Source organism: Nicotiana sylvestris, chromosome 2 (genome assembly GCF_000393655.2).
Source record: "Nicotiana sylvestris chromosome 2, ASM39365v2, whole genome shotgun sequence".
Taxonomy (NCBI): Eukaryota; Viridiplantae; Streptophyta; class Magnoliopsida; order Solanales; family Solanaceae; genus Nicotiana; species Nicotiana sylvestris.
In genome coordinates, this window is record NC_091058.1 from 126802915 (window position 1) to 126822593 (window position 19679).

The 19679-nt window shown below is 36.7% G+C and overlaps 1 protein-coding gene across 1 annotated transcript; it reads left to right on the plus strand.

The window, feature by feature from the left end:
- The first annotated feature begins 4584 nt into the window (after positions 1-4584).
- Positions 4585-5497, plus strand: LOC138885552 (uncharacterized). The gene is made up of 2 exons (XM_070166512.1): positions 4585-5035; positions 5127-5497. The coding sequence occupies exons 1-2, from the start codon at positions 4585-4587 to the stop codon at positions 5495-5497; spliced, it is 822 nt and encodes a 273-aa protein (XP_070022613.1).
- The last annotated feature ends 14182 nt before the right edge of the window (positions 5498-19679 follow it).

Genomic DNA, 19679 nt, shown 5'->3' on the forward strand with positions numbered 1-19679 from the left:
ATTTTTCACTATAAGATATATCATGTGTACATCTTCAAATAAAAAAAGAATGATATGCATATCTTCAAAAAGTATAAATAGATCTTTTAAGTATCTTTTGGCATTTTTCTAATTCAAGATATATCATTTGTGGATATTTAATTATAAAAATATTTGGTGCGCATATGTTCATGGAACATACTACTATCCTTAAGATAATATATATAGTTATTATAAGTTGTACATTAAAGTTATAAAATATTTGCTTAAATATTTGGAATTATTATTAGTAATAATCTTAGAAAATATGCATGGTTGTTATAGAGGGGTAATTTTATAAAAAGTGTACTGCCATAAAGATGGATGTTGTTGTTATAGGCAGAATATTGTTATATAGAGGTAAAATATAACATAAAAAATCGGTTCTGAGAAAAACTAGGCTTTTATAGTGAATGAATGTTATATAGGGATGCCGTTATAGAGATGTATGGATGTATTCTTAAACTGGCTAAATACTCTATGGTCTGTGCCATTGTTCCTCTCACTCTCTCCCAGTTTTCACAAATTTCATCAGTGTTGAGCAAGCAATAAAAATAACGACCTCTTTCTATTTAAACCTTTCTCGGTCTTTATTGCTCATCACTAACTCCAAACAGACACTATTACACAATAATAAACATTAGGGGTGTACAAAGGAAACCGACAAACCGCACCAACCCGATAATCTGAGTCAAACCGTAAAAAAAGCCCGACTATAGTTTGGTTTGATTTGATAATATATATAGTTATTATATATATAGTTATTATAAGTTGTACATTAAAGTTATAAAATATTTGCTTAAATATTTGGAATTATTATTAGTAATAATCTTAGAAAATATGCATGGTTGTTATAGAGGGGTAATTTTATAAAAAGTGTACTGCCATAAAGATGGATGTTGTTGTTATAGGCAGAATATTGTTATATAGAGGTAAAATATAACATAAAAAATCGGTTCTGAGAAAAACTAGGCTTTTATAGTGAATGAATGTTATATAGGGATGCCGTTATAGAGATGTATGGATGTATTCTTAAACTGGCTAAATACTCTATGGTCTGTGCCATTGTTCCTCTCACTCTCTCCCAGTTTTCACAAATTTCATCAGTGTTGAGCAAGCAATAAAAATAACGACCTCTTTCTATTTAAACCTTTCTCGGTCTTTATTGCTCATCACTAACTCCAAACAGACACTATTACACAATAATAAACATTAGGGGTGTACAAAGGAAACCGACAAACCGCACCAACCCGATAATCTGAGTCAAACCGTAAAAAAAGCCCGACTATAGTTTGGTTTGATTTGATAATATATATAGTTATTATATATATAGTTATTATAAGTTGTACATTAAAGTTATAAAATATTTGCTTAAATATTTGGAATTATTATTAGTAATAATCTTAGAAAATATGCATGGTTGTTATAGAGGGGTAATTTTATAAAAAGTGTACTGCCATAAAGATGGATGTTGTTGTTATAGGCAGAATATTGTTATATAGAGGTAAAATATAACATAAAAAATCGGTTCTGAGAAAAACTAGGCTTTTATAGTGAATGAATGTTATATAGGGATGCCGTTATAGAGATGTATGGATGTATTCTTAAACTGGCTAAATACTCTATGGTCTGTGCCATTGTTCCTCTCACTCTCTCCCAGTTTTCACAAATTTCATCAGTGTTGAGCAAGCAATAAAAATAACGACCTCTTTCTATTTAAACCTTTCTCGGTCTTTATTGCTCATCACTAACTCCAAACAGACACTATTACACAATAATAAACATTAGGGGTGTACAAAGGAAACCGACAAACCGCACCAACCCGATAATCTGAGTCAAACCGTAAAAAAAGCCCGACTATAGTTTGGTTTGATTTGATTTGGTGTTGAAAAAAAACCCCGACCATAATTGGTTTGGTTTGGTTTTAACTAAAGAAAGTCAAACCGAAACCAAACCAACCTGACATTACATAAATGGAAATTTTAGATATATTTAAGATATAAATATATTTATTGTGATGTAATTTATAAATATTTCTTAAACTTTTTCATAATTTTATCTTTTAAGGTATTATTTCAAGGTTGGACTTAGAACTTTTGAATGTCCCAGTAAGTTTTATAACTATTAATATTAGTAACTTAAATAATGCTAACAAAAGCCCAAACCAAAATCAAATCAATACTAATGCTAACAAAAGACATTCAATTCAATACTACGAACGACAATGTATTGAATATCTATCTTTGTTTTTGCAATAATTTAGAACCCAAGTTTGAAAAACCCGAGTTTTATTGATTTGGTTTGGTCTTTAGATTTAATAACCCGACACAATTGATTTGGTTTGGTAATTGCAGAATCCGAACCAACCTGACCTATGTACACTCCTAATAAACATCAATTATTATTGTGTGAGAAATCAAAATCTTTAGAGTTACTGAGGAAAAAGAAAAACCGAGGAAAAATGTTTTGTTGGTTGTACATCTTCATTGAAAAAATTTATTCAAAAATGAGAAAGCAATACCCGAACTTGTTAAAAAAACCTTTAAAAAAGCAAGCAAAAAGGTATAAATATTATTGAAGCCTGCAGCAGCACTTGCACCAATTTCTTATTTTAAGTCTACTTTTGTATTGGGAAAAATTAAGTTCATATATAGAATTGATTGTAAGGTGACATGTCATGACACGTGAACTGGTCAAAGGATGACAGTTAGCAAATAATAATTAAAAAGGCACGAGCTTCAACGGGCACGGGCAGAGGTTCAAGAAAAAACTGGAAGGATAGATGCTCGAACCTCTTAATGTTCGAAGGTCATATTAAGAGAATGAATCTGATAGCAAAAAAAGGTATAGATATGTATTGTCAGTAATTAATAGGCATTAAATATGGAAAACATTAGGGAATCTGTATTGAATCAAATATGATTACCAATTATAACATTACATTAAATGCCATTAATTATCCATCATGGCTCTATTATGATAGAAACAAAACGTATTACCTAGAGATAGCTATAAAAGGAGAAGACTGATCATTTGTAAGGACACGAAATATTATTGGAATATATTGATTTACTTTGCTTTATATTCAGCTGTTATTTATCAATTATTCTTATTTCTATTTGATTATCAGTAGCTCGAGTTCTTCTAAAATAAGCTTTGGCCGAAATCCCGATTTTTGGTTAAACAAATTAGTTCAGTTACCAGAAATCTGATAATCGTTTGCTTTCTTAATCAATTCTTTCATCAAAAACTTACCATATCGAATGTCAACGACAATAACCAACACAATTTACGACTCCAAGATCCACAACATCAAGTGATTGATGCGGATGCCAGGACCCCACCTCCCTCGCCGCATGATTCACACGACAGTCACGAGAGGGGACTCCAGATGGCTCTGAAGCAAATAATGGAGTTGCGAACCAAAACGGATCTGAGGTAAATCAAAATGACAGAGTTGCGAACGAACAAGCACTCGATGATGCTCTGAAGAAACTAATTGCTCAAAAAGTCAATAATGCTCTCCGAGTTTTTACCAGGTAGTTACCAGTTGCACCACCAACACCAACTCCGAATCACAATACTTTGGAAAACCCACGTTCTGGGCTCATTAATTCAAGTAGTAGTGGAACTCCCAGCGAGTCTCGTGATGGCGAAACAGGATATACAGTTAATTCTGATTTACAAAATTTAGTTTTAACCTTGCAGAAACAGCTCAAGGAGCAAAGCGATCTCATAGAGAAAATACTTGGAGTATCGCCTGTGATCAAAGGAATAGATATAGATAAATATTCACAACAACCTTGGAAGCCCAGTGCTGCTCTTGTGCCAATTCCGAAGAAGTTCAAGATGCCTGATATTCCAAAATATGATGGCACAACTGATCCACGAGACCACGTGACTGCGTTCACAACTGGTGTGAAAGGCAACGACTTAACCAAACAAGAAATTGAATCAGTATTGGTCAAGAAATTCGGTGAAACACTCACCAAGGGAGCATTGACATGGTATTCTCTCTTACCTGAAAATTCTATAAATTCGTTAGTTGAGCTTGCAGATTCATTTATCAAAGCGCATTCAGGATCTCAAAAAGTCAAAAAAAGAATGGAAGATATTTTCAAAATAAAGCTAGGAGATTTCGAGCTTCTTAGAGAATTCGTGGATAGATTCCAACGTGAAAGGATGACGTTACCACGCGTACCTGATAACTGGGCAGCTATGGCTTTTGCTAGTAATTTGAATAAGAAAAGCTCAGAAGCCACGAGACGACTCAAGGAAAGTCTACATGAATTTCTAGCAACAACCTAGAATGATGTTTACAATAGATACAACACGAAGTTAAGGATAGAAGAAGATACCATCTCCCGGTCTCAGAAAGAGGAGAAAGTGAGTTCGAGACGTGCTGAAACCGAAAAAAGGTCCGGTAAAAACAGATACGAACCCTACATGGGCCCAGTAGGAAAAGACTCACGTTCAAAGCAGGACAATTCAAGGTATGATCATAGATCGAGAAATAGAGAGTCGGGTTCATCATCAAGGTTTGGAAACGATCGAAACGCACGAGAGATGCGAGATGATGATAGAAGCTTGAAGGCAAGATTTGGCAGTTACAATTTCAATGTCAGCACTTCAGAGTTAGTAGCAGTATTAAGAAGCATGGGTGATAAGGTGCGGTGGCCAAAGGAAATGAGATCAAATCCAAATAGGTGTAATCTTGATCACTGGTGCGAGTTTCACAACGATCATGGTCATAAAATGGCAGATTGTAGATTTTTACAAGGTGAAGTAGACCATTTATTAAAGCAAGGGTATCTTACCGAACTATTTAGTGAAAAAGGTAAGCAAGCATACATGAAGAACAGGCAGGAGCCCCCTAAACCTCTGTCTCCAAAAAGGACCGTTAATGTTATAAGCGGGGGCGAAGAAATTAACGGTGCGACATATACGGCAGCCAAGAAAGTTTCAAAAGTTACAGTTACACAAGGGAAGCAGGTCCGACAGGTATTGGAGGAAGAAAGTATTACATTTGATGATGCAGATGCAGACAGCGTGCTAACTCCACACAACGATGCATGATACTAATGTGAAACGAGTTTTGATTGATCTAGGTAGTTCCGTGAACATCATTTTGCTAAGAGTATTAAACGAGATGCAAGCTGAAGATAAGCTAGTACCTAAGGCACATACTTTATCTGTCTTTGACAATTCAAGCGTTGTGACAAAAGGGGAGGTAGTACTTACAACATTCGCAAAAGTAGTTGTCAAAGATATGAAGTTTCAGGTGGTGGAGATGGAAATGGCTTACAATATGATTCTCGGAAAACCGTGGATTCATGAGATGGATGTTGTGCCGTCTACCTTACATCAAGTTATTAAATTCCCATCACCATGGGGAATACGTCAAATCCACGGGGATCAACAAACATCCAGGAGCATCAACTCTGTAGCAGATTCAAGAACAAAAAACGAAGAAAAATAGCAATTACAGAATTCAGTTGAGGATACTATGACACAAGCCTCAACTAAACATGGGCGAGCAGATGTGGACTCAAGGCCCGATTCCATCCAAGAACCGGAAGAAAATGAAAATTTCAAAATGACGATTGAAAAGTTGGAAGCTGTAGAGCTATTCATACAATGGCCTGAAAAGAAAGTCTACATTGGGGCCAACTTAAGCCACGAAATGAAAAGTAAGTTGATTGAATTTTTGAAAACTAACGTGGATTGCTTTACCTGGTCCCATTTTGATATGACATGAATACCCCCAGAAGTAATGACTCACAAGTTAAATGAAGATCCATCGTATCCACCTATCAAACCAATTAAGAGAAAGCAGGGGTCTTTCAAAAATCAGGTGATTCAAGATGAGGTCCAAAAACATTTAAAAATTGGGTCTATCCGCGAGGTAAAGTATCATAATTGGTTAGATAATACTGTAGTAGTACCAAAAAAGAATGGCAAATGGCGAGTTTGTGTAGACTACACCGACCTTAACAAAGCTTGTCTTAAAGATTCTTTTCCGTTACCGCATATATATCAACTAATTGATGCTACTACAGGACATGAATTGTTAAGCTTGTTAGATGCGTATTCAGGGTATAATCAGATCAAAATGGATCCCCTAGATGAGGAAAAAACTTTATTTATAACAGACAAGGGGACTTACTGTTACAAAGTAATGCCTTTTGCCCTCAAAACGCTGGTGCCACGTATCAAAGGTTGGTGACCAAAATGTTCCAGGAATATTTAAGAAAAACTATGGAAGTCTACATAGATGATATGCTTGTCAAATGTCAACAATCAGGGGATCATATACCGCACTTGTCTGATACATTTCCGATCTTACGAAAATTCAATATGAAGCTAAATCATGAGAAATGTGCATTTGGCGTTTCATCAGGTAAGTTTTTGGGTTTTCTTGTTTCTAACCATGGTATTGAAGTAAATCCCACGCATATTAAAGCCATTGAAGAAATTTCTGGCATACTTACAAATAAGAAAGAGGTGTAGAGACTAACGGGAAGAATTGCAGCCTTGGGAAGATTTATTTCCAAGTCATCAGAAAAATGTTTTAAATTCTTTTCAGCTCTTAAAAAGCAAGATCAGTTCGAATGGTCTGAGGAGTGTTAACAAGCACTCAAAAACTTGAAGGCATACCTGTCAAATCCACCGTTGCTCGCAAAACTAAAAGATGGGGAAAGGTTGCTTATCTATCTAGCTGTTTTAGAAGTAGCGGTTCTTATTCTCCCAGTGTGCTACACCTAATCATATATACCTAATATAACCGCGCCACATTACGTATATTACGTAAGAGAAAAAGAAAAAACATGGGGTCTCACAATAATATAGGGAAATTTGACTACAAATGCGTCAGTCTTCAATGGGTTGTTGAAGTCTGCCCGTGGATTACCTATCACTGTCATGGTATAGATGTCATTCAAGCAGCTGGTGGAGAGGTTTGTTGAAAGATTCCGCAGTACATCATCCTTGTTGGAAAGGAGTGTTCAATTTATGCCACAACTAATGAAATGATTTGAGAGATATAGGAAGCGGGCACGGTGGCATACATATTTTCAATATTGCAGCAATCAAAATATTTTTGAAGTTCGCACTGATTTGCATCAAATCCACAGTAATAATACCCATACCATCAATGAATCCACCCGATTATGTTCATGTGGTAAATGGTCGATTTATCACTTGCCATACTCATATGCTATGAAGTACTTTCAACATGCCGGGTTTGCAGCGATGAGGTATGTTGATAAATAATATAGTATGGCTGCATACGCAAACACCTATAACGGCCACTTCCAACCTGTGCCTTCTAAGCATTATTGGCTGCCAGAACCATTTAAAATGATTTGTAACAAGGATTTCTTGCGTCCCAGTCAAGTGCAAATAATGTTTGTGATACAACTAGCCCATATCAATAACATAATACTTTATAATCACACCTTTTTTAGTGTAGGGGTGATGTCGCCCACATTCACACCTCAAATTGGGATAGTGACGCGGTCGATGCAATTATAATTACCCAACTAAGAGTCGGGATCTAATCCACAAGGAGCGTAGATGGGATTATGTATATACTCGGACTAAGTGTATGATGTGCCCAAAATGCACTTCCACAAACTTTGTTATTTTTATCTACTTCTAAATTAAGCTATTGTTTGGAAATGTAAACTATGAAACTAGAAAATAATATTTTTGTGGTTGTTTTTCAAATATGTAAAAGGTCTAGGGCTATGACTTCTACCTAGGTGGTTGCCTAACGGGTTGTGGTCCCTATAGCGAGTTTCGTTGGTCGGGGTGTAATATAGAAATCAACACGCAATTACCCACTATATACCTCTCGGTAATAGAGTGGTTTTGAGCAATTTGGCTTTCCCAAGTCCAAAATCGCTAATTCACAAATCCGTTGATATATGCTCAAGGTTTTACTATCTCTAGATTCAACCTATCAATTGGGACTATCAATTTCTTGAGTTCATCCTAATTTCTTGTTAGCCAAGTTTTCCTAGACTCAATCTCTCTTTCTCAAGTAGAGACTAAGTCAAATAGGCTTGAACCAATGTTTCCAATCATTAATTCTACAATTAAAGCAAGAACCATGCTAAATATCACACACCCAACCATAAACAAGCCCTAAATCAAACCTCCATTACGTACCCACACTAGGTTAGGTCACAACCCTAGCAAGCAATTTAGTTACTCATAGATAAAAATAAAGAAATTAAAGAAGAAAAGGAGATTAAACTCATATTAGATGATAAAGGGAAGAAAATCCAATGTTAAAATTGTAAACTATTTCAAAAGTTACCCAAAGTAGTAAAGGAAAAACGACTATCTATTTTCTGGTGTTCAAACTTAACCTAATTTTGACAAAAAGACTATTTATATACAGTTGAAATTATCGGACAAAATTGTCCATGCGGAGGTTCTCCGACCGCACAATTCTGTATGCGGTCGGCACTTTGAAGCTGGCTTGACAGGATGGACTTTTTTGGCCGCACAATTCTTGGTTGCAGCTGCACTTCTTCAGATTCTGCGGACTGCACATTTCTGAGTGCGGCCGCACTCTTGAACTTGAGCTTGATATGAGAGACTTCTGCGGACCGCACATTTCTGAGTGCGACCGCACTTTTGAATTCTGCGACCGCACAATAATGGTGCGGTCCGCACTTCTTCATGGTCCCAGAATCCCATCTCTCTGAACCTCATCTTCTGGGATCGCACTATAATTTTGCGGTCCGCACTTGCAAAGGAAATTTGTCAGAGGCTTCTTCTTGGTCTGCGGCCGCACTCAATATTGTGCAGTCCGCATTTTGCTCTTTTTGCTTTGTTTTAGTCCTTGTCCAAAATTACTCCTTCTTGAGTTGATTTTCATCTCTTTGACTCATATTCCAACACTCCTACAAGTAAGCACATTTCATCAATTTTCGGGAATACCTTTAAGCAATTTTGAGCTAAAACGAAAGTAAAAGAGTGCAAATAAGTAGTCAAATATCAACTCCCCCAAACTTAAGCTTTTGCTTGTCCTCAATCAAATAAGGTAATTCCCACTTCCACAAGAAAAGAGCTATTTCAGCTTGCCTAAGGTGAATCAAACACACATTAATTGGGACCAACAATTACCCACAACATTTATGAATTATCAACAAGGCAATGATTTGACTTTTCAAGTACAATAGTTCTAATGTGACACTAGAGCATCAAGAGTTGACTTTATTCATCAAGGAAGCTCGCTCTTTCATGTAGGTCATTGTGGATCCAAAACTCCTCCTCCTCCTCCTCTACTCTCCATTAACATATCTCACTTAAGAATGTAGAACTCAATAAAAGGATTTGTGAAAAGTTTGCTCATCTCTCTCAAAGAAATATCACAAGTACGGCTCTAAGTACCATATGCTTGCCCCTCATGTAAATCATCACTAATGCAAGTTCACTCAGCTTGAAATCACGTAGGGTTTTTGCGGTATGTAACGAAGGCCTTTGGATAAGGGTAGAGAATGTTGGAATAAAACGGGTTCATCTTTCGTTAAGCACTCCATTTTTCTCTTTTTGGCTCATGTTTTGCCGACTCTTTGAGTCATTATCTTTTTCCTCAAGGGAACTAGAGAGACTTAACATCACTCTTTCTTGGTCATGATGGTTATTTTCTCCTTCTTTGTTTTCTCCATGCTTTGCATCATTGCTTTTCTTTGAATCCCTTCAACTGTTCATTTTATTCGCTTTCTTTTTGCATTTTTCTTTTGCTCATTCTTTCTTTTTCTTTGCCTTTCTTTTTCTTCATTTCTTCCCTTTTTGTGCCTTTTATACCACTTTCAAACTCCTTGTCTCTCCTCCAAACTTATGTTTTAGCCAATTACTTCTCAAGAGTGATAAGAAAAGCTAGGGTGCCAAGAGAGGGTCACTACATATTACACCCCATATTTTAGTACTTAAGAGTATGTCGTAAGTCAATTGATGTAAGCTCAGAAATGAAATCAGCTTTGAAATATTTATAAAGTAAGTTAATCATTTTACTGTGGAAGTTAATAATATTTAAGATCATGAATAACAAGTACCAAGATGGATGGATGGCTTAGAATCTAAACGAATTGAAGGAGATAAGTTTTGTCGAAAGTCGACAAGTTTGGTGTTACACCCTGTGCGTCCTAAGGTGACGTATAATGAATATGAGACTAATTAATCATGATTTAATGAGAGTAAAGTCATAATATGACTATATATAATGTTTGGACAAAAAATATAAAGTTTGGGAAAAATTGGATTTAACTTACGGAAAAATCGAGTTAAGATTTGCCTTGTAACGAGCCGTTTTGAGAAATTCAATTCGTATGCTTTGTGGTGTCATTTTGGGACATAAATCACAATAAAATGAAGGTCTTGGAACCTAGTTTCCAATGGTCTAAACCATTTATTCATACGACATTGGGGTAGAGAAATATGGATTTTTAAACTAGGGTTACCAAGTCACGTTGCCGCACTTCGGAGAAACTGGAAGGTTTATAGGCCAAGTTGCGATGTAGTTTTATTCTAATATATTGAGATTTACATGGAGATATTTATATGGAATTAAATCTCTATGTGTCTAGTTTCCAACACTGCAAACCGTTTGTCAATACAATATCGGAGTAGAGAGATACAAGTGTCCGAAGTGGCACTGCTCAAGCTGCCAAGCAGGCAACTTAACCACATGCTTGGAGAATTGAGGCAGTGGGCTTATAAGTTATCTTTATCCATTATATTTCATCAATATCTAGAGATTAATTACTGCAAAACACTTTCAACTCTCCAAGAACTTGTCCAAGGTTCCAAGAACTAAACTCAAGAGAAATCAACACAAATCCTCATCAAAGTTGTTAAAGACTACAAGAGAATACTTCTATGATGTTGTGGTGTGATTGAGGTCTATTGTGAGCTAAGTTGAGATGGATTTTTGAGTTGTAGCTGTTGTCCAAGATGCAAGAAATTGTGTTGAGCTTGGTTGAGTAATAAGGAAGAGATCATACAGGTATGTTAAGGATATCCCTTCTTTCCTTTTGGCATGATCCATATGATACAAACGAAATGAATAAATGCACAACTTCCGTAAATGACTCTATTCATAGAAGTATTAGAGGTGCCTATGTTCTTGAATTCCCATATGTCTTATTATTCTATCGCCCTGTTCATGGGTCTCAGAAAATACGTAAGTTGATAAAGTTGTTTCATGATATTAATCAGAGGTATAATGGTCTTATGATGTTCCGAGAGATTTTATTGACGTACTTTTCATGTATCGCATTCATTTATACATGTACATTGACTAATGACCAGACAGTTTTATATACGTGTATATATGTATATATATGTATATTAGATATGGGAAAAGGTTACGACGTTATATACACATTACCACCTGATCAAATTGTATACGTTGATGATTTTCCCACAGTGGCCGAGATGATATGATGGGATGCCCTTAGAGGCTTGATGATGTTATGAACACATGTACCTATGCACGACATGACATTCATACACATATGCATGAAATTATAAGTAAAGTTATCCAGACTTACAAGTTGAGTCATTTACTCTATATTTCTTCCATGTCTGTTATGTACTTATTTATGTGCCTTACATACTTGGTACATTATTCGTACTGACGCCTCTTTTTCCTAGGGACACTGCGTTTCATGCCCGCAGGTCCTGATAGACAGGTCGAGAGCACTCCAAGTAGGCTATCATCTCAGCGAAAGATGTTGGTATGCTCTATTTGCTTCGGAGTTGCTTGTTTGGTTAGTATGATTTAGACGTGTATTGTTTGGTATGGCGGGACTCTATCCCGACCTTTATGAAAATTATGTATTCTTAGAGACTTGTAGACAAATTTCATGTACGTAAAAGATTATATGGCTTTGTCGGACTATGTTCAGTACACGAGTGGTTATTTTGGTCTTAAAGGCCCGTACTTCATATGTATAAGTTTGTATTTTCTCATGCTTTACTTCGGTTCATTTACCTATGATAGAATGATATGAAAGATACGTTACGTTGGTACTCGATTGAGTAAGATACCGGGTTCCTGTCGCGGCCCATCTATTTGGGTAGTGACAAAAGTGGTATCAGAGCAGTTCTATCCTATAGAGTCTACAAGCCGTGTCTAGTATAGTCGTGTTTATGGGTGTGTGTTGTGCACCACACTTATAAGCAGGAGGTTACATGGAATTTAGGACTGTCACTCTTTCTTCTCACTCTAGATTGTGTGGTAGAGCTCAGTTGTAAGAAATCAATTTCCTAAACCCTATCTTATTCATAATACAACGATGCTTATATTTAGAAATACGGTTGGTAAGAGATTGCACGTAGGTATGGAAGAGTTGAGTCAGAGGAACTTGATTCTGCATGATGCTTATAATGAGTAAATATAAGGTCTTCAACAGATCATGTGTGTACTAAGACATGTAAGCTTCTTGTTGAGGAGCCCTAAGGCATGAATAATTATCCACTCATATGGTGAAAAGCAACGAGAGAATCAGAAGGTACAAGTTTCAACAAGTAAAAGAAGCAAGGTAAAGACGGGTACAAGGTACCTAGTTAGTAAAGATGAACATTATCTACAATTCAGGAAGAGAGATATAAGCATTTTGAGTTTCCTTCAACAGTAACAACAATATGTACAATTGGCCACATCGATCTTAGTTATGCCCTATGGGAGCTAACATATATGGTTTAAGAGAAGGATGGGATATTAGGACCCGACTGGGGTTAGAGTAACCCAAAATGATGGATGAATTGTTTGCATTAGTTGACATTTCCAAAAGATATTGCAAATATGCTAATAGATCTCCTTGTGAGACACCTAGATGGTGCACTCTAGATTAGTATAGCTAGATATGAGTACTATAAATATAGGCACCGGAAGCCTTGAAGGTTCATCGATGATGTGAGAAGACGCCAAAGATGAAGAGGTAAAAATATCTATAGGTAGATCGTCGTAGCGCAAAATCTCAGTACTCCCCTAAATGGGGATTATTAAATGATATGGCATTAAGTTAGAATTAAGTGATTTTAGTAATTTTGATATGGTGAAGGAAGAATGCGATAAAAAAATGAGAAAAGGGATGAGATTGCACTTATCCAAATCCGACTGATATGCTACGATTCCAGAATATTATGCAAACACGATGTCAAAGAGAGGAAGTAAGGGTTCTTGCCCGGGATGTTATTGATAAATAAGGGGCAAGTGCGAGAGGTAAGCTAAGATAAAGGAAATAACCCAAGAAAGATTACGTAGAATATTGATATAAGAATGGACCAACGAGTAGTTAGCAAATGATTCAGGAAGAGCCTAGTTACAACTAAACAAGGGGATACAGATAAATTAATATATCGTGCAAGATAAACATAATAAATCCCAACATGGGGAATTAGGTCACGCCGATATAACATCGTAACCTTGAGAAATATTAATATAGGAGTTGGGGTAGTTAAAGGTACCGTATGAGTGTTATGGAGATAAAAGAAAGTTCCATTGGGAAGACAATCAAAATATCATCTTAGAAGCTACCCTACGAGTAAAAAGGCATGAAGGTAAGTAAGTAAGGATAAATACAAGTAAGAAAGAACATCAAAATTGCACCAAGTAAATGATGTAATAAGCTCACAGCCTTGCAAGAATCAGAGGGTCCTCACTAAGTACTATAATAAAAGACTAGCTAAGAAAATAAGGAAGAAGGCTTCAACCTAAGCATAATGACCTAAAGAGGAAATGGCCTTATGACAACAGTCTCACTACAACATTGTATGCACTCTATAAGAAAGTAGGATTCGAGATCATGTGAGTTGCACGGAAATTTTGTCATGCGTGGGAACTAAGAAAAGCTAAGTATGCACGCTACAAGGGGGCAGAAAGACTAGGAAAAGTAATAGCCTACATTTAAAGAAAGCTGAGAAGAAACAAAAGGAAATATTCGAACAATGATCCAGAATTAGTTACATTATGAACGCACTTAAGATTTCGGAGTATTATCCATACATCATATATGTTGACAATCATACAACCTAGAAGATTCTGGTATAAGTTAAAAGAAAAGAAAAGAATTGAGTCCAGATCATAGACAAATGATTGAATTGTTAGATGATGGTGTCACAGGTATTCCATAACATCCATGAAAGGCTAAAGTAATAACTAATACCATGGGCTGCAAACTGGAAGATGGATTAAGCCTACATAAAGGCTGATCAGAAGGAAGAGGAAGCTAAGGAGTTACATCAACCAAGTAAATCAAGAGTCTGATTATTGGACCCGAAAAATTATAGAAATCACGATTGAGAACATTGCAGGATCACCCTTAATATCAGAGGTACAAGAGAGATAGTACGACAACTATATTATATAATGGCTCTACGAGAAAGTTAGTTAGAAGAGTACCAGCCTCATAAGAAGTTAGTATGAAGCTCCCACCAGATTATGTATGCACCAGAGGTGTAAATATTACAATATAGCTTCAAGTTGTGGATGTAAATCATACCTATGTAGAAGGGAAGTTATGAAAGAGATAGAAGACGTGATGCGAGATTTTAAAGCAAGTAAGGTAAAGGTGAACAACATACGAGACACTCAAGTGTAGAAGGTTGTGAATAGTCCTTACTTCGGATAGAAGGCTAGAAGCGTTGGGATTCAGTATCCAGGAAAGATAGCAGTGGCATGCCATCTAGCCTATGGGTTCTAGGTATCAAAAAACCTGATTAAGATAGTAAAGAAGAGTTAGAGACGACGTGATGTATCGCTTGATGATCCAGAATAACACAAGAAAATCTATGGTGCAAGCAAGTTGAAGAAAGGCTGCGAGTAGTATAAATAGACATGTATAGGCCGCAAGCTAAAGTATGGTGAAGTGACATGTTTTAGGAAGACATGAGTACGGACAAGAAAGGGCGAGTAAGAAGGTGAAGAGAAATGGATAAGTCCTCGGAATTAAGCCAGGAAAACAAAAGAGCTGATGGTTTCTGTAAGTTATAGAAAGCTCAGTATAGCCTGAAAGAACTCAAATGAGTCTAAGACTAGCAGCATTTAGAAGAGATGGAATGCTTCCCTGGTAATAGAATGAGGATGTAGTTGTGATAAATAAGGAATGACGTTTGGGCCTTTGATTGAGTAATTATTTGAAAAAGGGAGATTTCATGAATTGTACATGATTGACACACCCACATAAGATGAATCACATTTGGATGCTATGAAAAACGGTTATGAAAATTACTCCAGATGTTCCTCGATGCAACATGGGCCATAGTGCTTATGTAAGAGGTTTTAAGTTATCAGTGGTAAATTGTAGATCAATATTGAGGTGAATCAACAATGAATGGACAAAAGTCACAAAGTATAAGATGATATTAGGCCATCGTTCTTAAGATGAACAATAATGAGGAAGCTTTAAAGAACTTAGATTTATGCATATAGGACAAGCAACGAGAATAAGTTGGAGTTTGGTGGCAGGCCTCAGTAATTACAGGATGACCTACTAGATGCGGTAAAGTCATATGGATGGATAACCGGGTCCATGAAGTAAGGTATAGAAATATTCATAGGTTCATCAAAGTACCGAGCAAAGAACTTCAGTATACCTATAGATGTCCAGAGGGACATCTTATCAAGCTCTGTATATGTTTACAAGGTGAGGCCTAGAGATTGGATAAGAACTTGAGGAAAAGGCTGGAGGGAAGAGTCACATAGGCGCACATACAAGGAAAAAGGTGGTACATGCTGCATGATGAAGGATTCCGACTACAATTCGTGGTGTGAGAAAGAGGCCTAAAGGAGGAATACCCTGGCCTTTAGATTTGTTCACAAAGCAGTTGGCTAGATGGCAAGGCCAATATTTAAATATTCGTAAGAGCTATGGGGTATGAGACTGATAAGTGCATCAGTCAACATTCGAGTACGAATGTTCCAAACGGGGGGGGGATGATGTTACACCCCATGTTTTCGTACTTGAGAGTACGTCGTAAGTCAATTGATGTAAGCTCAGAAATAAAATCAGCTTTGAAAAATTTATAAAGTAAGTTAATCATGTTACCGTGGAAGTTAATAATATATAAGATCATTAATAACAAGTACCAAGATGGTTGGAAGGCTTATAAGCTAAATGAATTGAAGGAGATAAGTTTTGTCGAAAGTCGACAAGTTTGGTGTTACACCCTTTGCATCCTAAGGTGATATATAATGAATATGAGAATTGTTAATCATGATTTAATGATCGTAAAGTCATAATATGACTATATATGATGTTTGTACATAAAATATAAAGTTTCAGAAAAAATGGATTTAACTTACGGAAAAATTGAGTTAAGATTTGCCTTGTAACGAGCCGTTTTGAGAAATTAAATTCATATGCCTTATGGTATCATTTAGGGGCATAAATCACACCAAAATGAAGTTATTGGAACCTAGTTTCCAATGGTACAAACCATTTATTCATACGACATCGGGGTAGAGAAATATGGATTTTTAAACTAGGGTCACCAAGTCACGTTGCCGCACTTCAGAGAAACTGATAGGTTTATAGGCCAAGTTACGACGCAGTTTTCTTCCAATATATTGAGATCGACATGGAGATATTTATATGGAATTAAATCTCTATGTGCCTAGTTTCCAACGCTACAAATCATTTGTCAATATGATATCGGAGTAGAGAGATACAAGTGTCCGAAGTGGCACTGCTCAAGCTGCCAAACAAGAAGCTTACTCACCTGCTTGGAGAATTGAGGCGGTGGGCTTATAAGTTGTCTTTATCTATTATATTTCGTCAATATCCAGAGATTAATTACTGCAAAACACTCTCAAATGCTCCAAGAACGTGTCCAAGGTTCCAAGAACTAAACTCAAGAGAAATCAACACAAATCCTCATCAAAGGTGTTAAAGACTATAAGCAAATACTTCTATGATATTGTGGTGTGATTGAGGTCTATTGTGAGTTAAGTTAAGATGGAGTTTCGAGTTGCAGCTGCTGTCCAAGATGCAAGAAATTGTGTTGAGCTTGGTTGAGTAATAAGGAAGAGATCATAGAGGTATGTTAAGGCTATCCCTTCTTTCCTTTTGGCATGATCCATACGATACAAACGAAACGAATAAATGCACAACTTCCATAAATGACTCTATTCATAGAAGTATTAGAGGTGCCTATGTTCTTAAATTCCCATATGTCTTATTATTCTATCACTTGTTCACGTGTCTCAGAAAATACTTAAGCTGATAAAGTTGTTTCATATATTAATTAGAGGTATAATGGTCTTATGAGGTTCTAAGAGATTTTATTGACGTACTTCTCATGCATCAAATTCATTTATACATGTACATTGACCCATGACCAGACGGTGTTATACGCGTATATATGAATATATATGTATATAGGATATGGGAAAAGGTTACGACGTTATATACACACCACCACTTGATTAGTTGGTATACATTGATGATTTGTCCATAGTGGCCAAGATGATATGATGGGATGCCCTCAAAGGCTTGATGATGTTATGAACACATGTACCTATGTACGATATGACATTCATAAGTATATGCATGAAACTATAAGTATTTCATAATTTACAGAGTTATCCAGACTTACAGGTTGAGTCATTTACTCTATATTTCTTCCATGTTTGTTATGTACTTATTTATGTGCTTTACATACTCGGTACATTATTCGTATAGACTTCCTGTTTGCTTGGGGACATTGCGTTTCATGCCTGCAGGTCTCGATAGACAGGTCGAGAGCCCTCCCAGTAGGCTATCGGCTCAGCAGAAGATGTTGGTGTGCTCCATTTGCTTCGGAGTTGCTTGTGTTAATATGATTTAGATGTGTATTGTTTGGTATGGCGGGACACTGTCCTGATATTTATTGAAATTATGTATTTTTAGAGGCTTGTAGACAGATGTCATGTATGTAAAAGATTGTATGGCCTTGTCGGCCTATGTTTAGTACACGAGTGGTTATTTTTGTCTTATAAGCCCGTACGTCATATGCATAAGTTTGTATTCCCTCATGCTTTACTCTGGTTTATTTACCTATGATAGAATGATATGAAAGATATGTTACGTTGGTACTCGGTTAAGTAAGGTACCGGGTTCCTGTCGCGTCCCATCGGTTTGGGCCATGACACTGCAGAACAAGTAAATGCTTGTAACATGGCTATCAAATGAGAAAGGTCTTAGGCTCAAATGGGTTGACTAGGGATAACAACATTGGTGGGACATGTAAAATTTCAAGTGGACCAAGGAGAGCTTACAATCACTTCTCAAACCAAGCTTAGAATTTCGCCTAGAAACACATTCAGGGCAAGTTCTAGATAATTCACACGGGTACTTGAACTTGCAACAAAAATCTCACTTCTCACACAATTGGATTATTAAAGAGGATAGAATCGAGGGCCCACAACAACCCTATTCAAGATTGAAGATCACTAATGGTTCAACTAAACCACTCGATTTTTCTCAAGTCAACACAAGAGTGTAAGGTCACTAATTAGAGCTATTTCTTGCCAAGAACTTGTTTTTAACCATAAAACCATAGTTAAATGTGTTGGTACCAAGTGAAGCATGCTTGACCTTTATATTCATTAATACTAATATTTTTACCTAAACATAAAAAACGGACTCAATCCCTTAAGAAGGTTGTCACGCCATCCATCGTTGGGAAGAGCCACCCGGTTCACACAAAACCCACATTTGAAAAAACCGTGGAATTATGAAAACCAAAAGGCTTATTACTCACTTAAACATAAAAAGAAGCAACCAAAACAAAAAGAAGCTATTAAAGTAAATAAGAAGTTGTACTACTAAGAAAAACAAACTAAAGAAGCTATAAAATAAACTACTGAAAGTGAGACAAATGAATATACAAACCGAGGGGAATAGAATATATACACCAAAAGAGAAGGAGGAATATATACATAATGAAACAGAGAAAAAAGATAAATGGAAAAGAGTATTAAAGTTATTACAGGACAATGTCATATCAAATCAACCAAAATAGACCACCCTCTGAATAAGAATAAGCATTGTCCTTAATGCTTAACAAAAATCAGAATAAGGAAGGGTAGAGAGTAAAGAGAACTCCCTATGTGGTCTTAGTGTGCATGGCATCATCAACATCCTCGGGCTCCGCCAACTGGATCTCATCATCCTTCGGTCAGGGAATAACGGGGTTGGTGAACATCTGAAGCATCTCCTCAACAGTGTGGGCAGCGAGGTCTGGCTCCTCAGACTGGCCAGCTGCTGCCTCAAGTACTGATGGTGCTGCTGATGCTGTTGGTGCTGACTCCATTAGCAGATCAAGTGGTATATCCCCAGCGGATGCTATCTTGGACACTTCTTTTCTCAGCCTATCCACTAATTTCTTTGAAGCCTGAGATTTCCGCATCTTCTTCACCTGTTTGCCTAACTCCTCAATGGCTCCCCCATGTGCTACCAGAGTATCCATAATGGTCTCCTGGTTTTCCAGAATCTTCTACAATGTTTCCTCCACTGACAGAGGTACCTGTGATGCTACTGGGGCAGAAGACTATGCTGCAACATCACTGGATATGTCAGACAACTTTGAAGTAGTTGTCTGCATCCAGTTGTTGAGACTCGCCAATGTCTGGGAGAATCACAACGCAGTGAGTGGATATA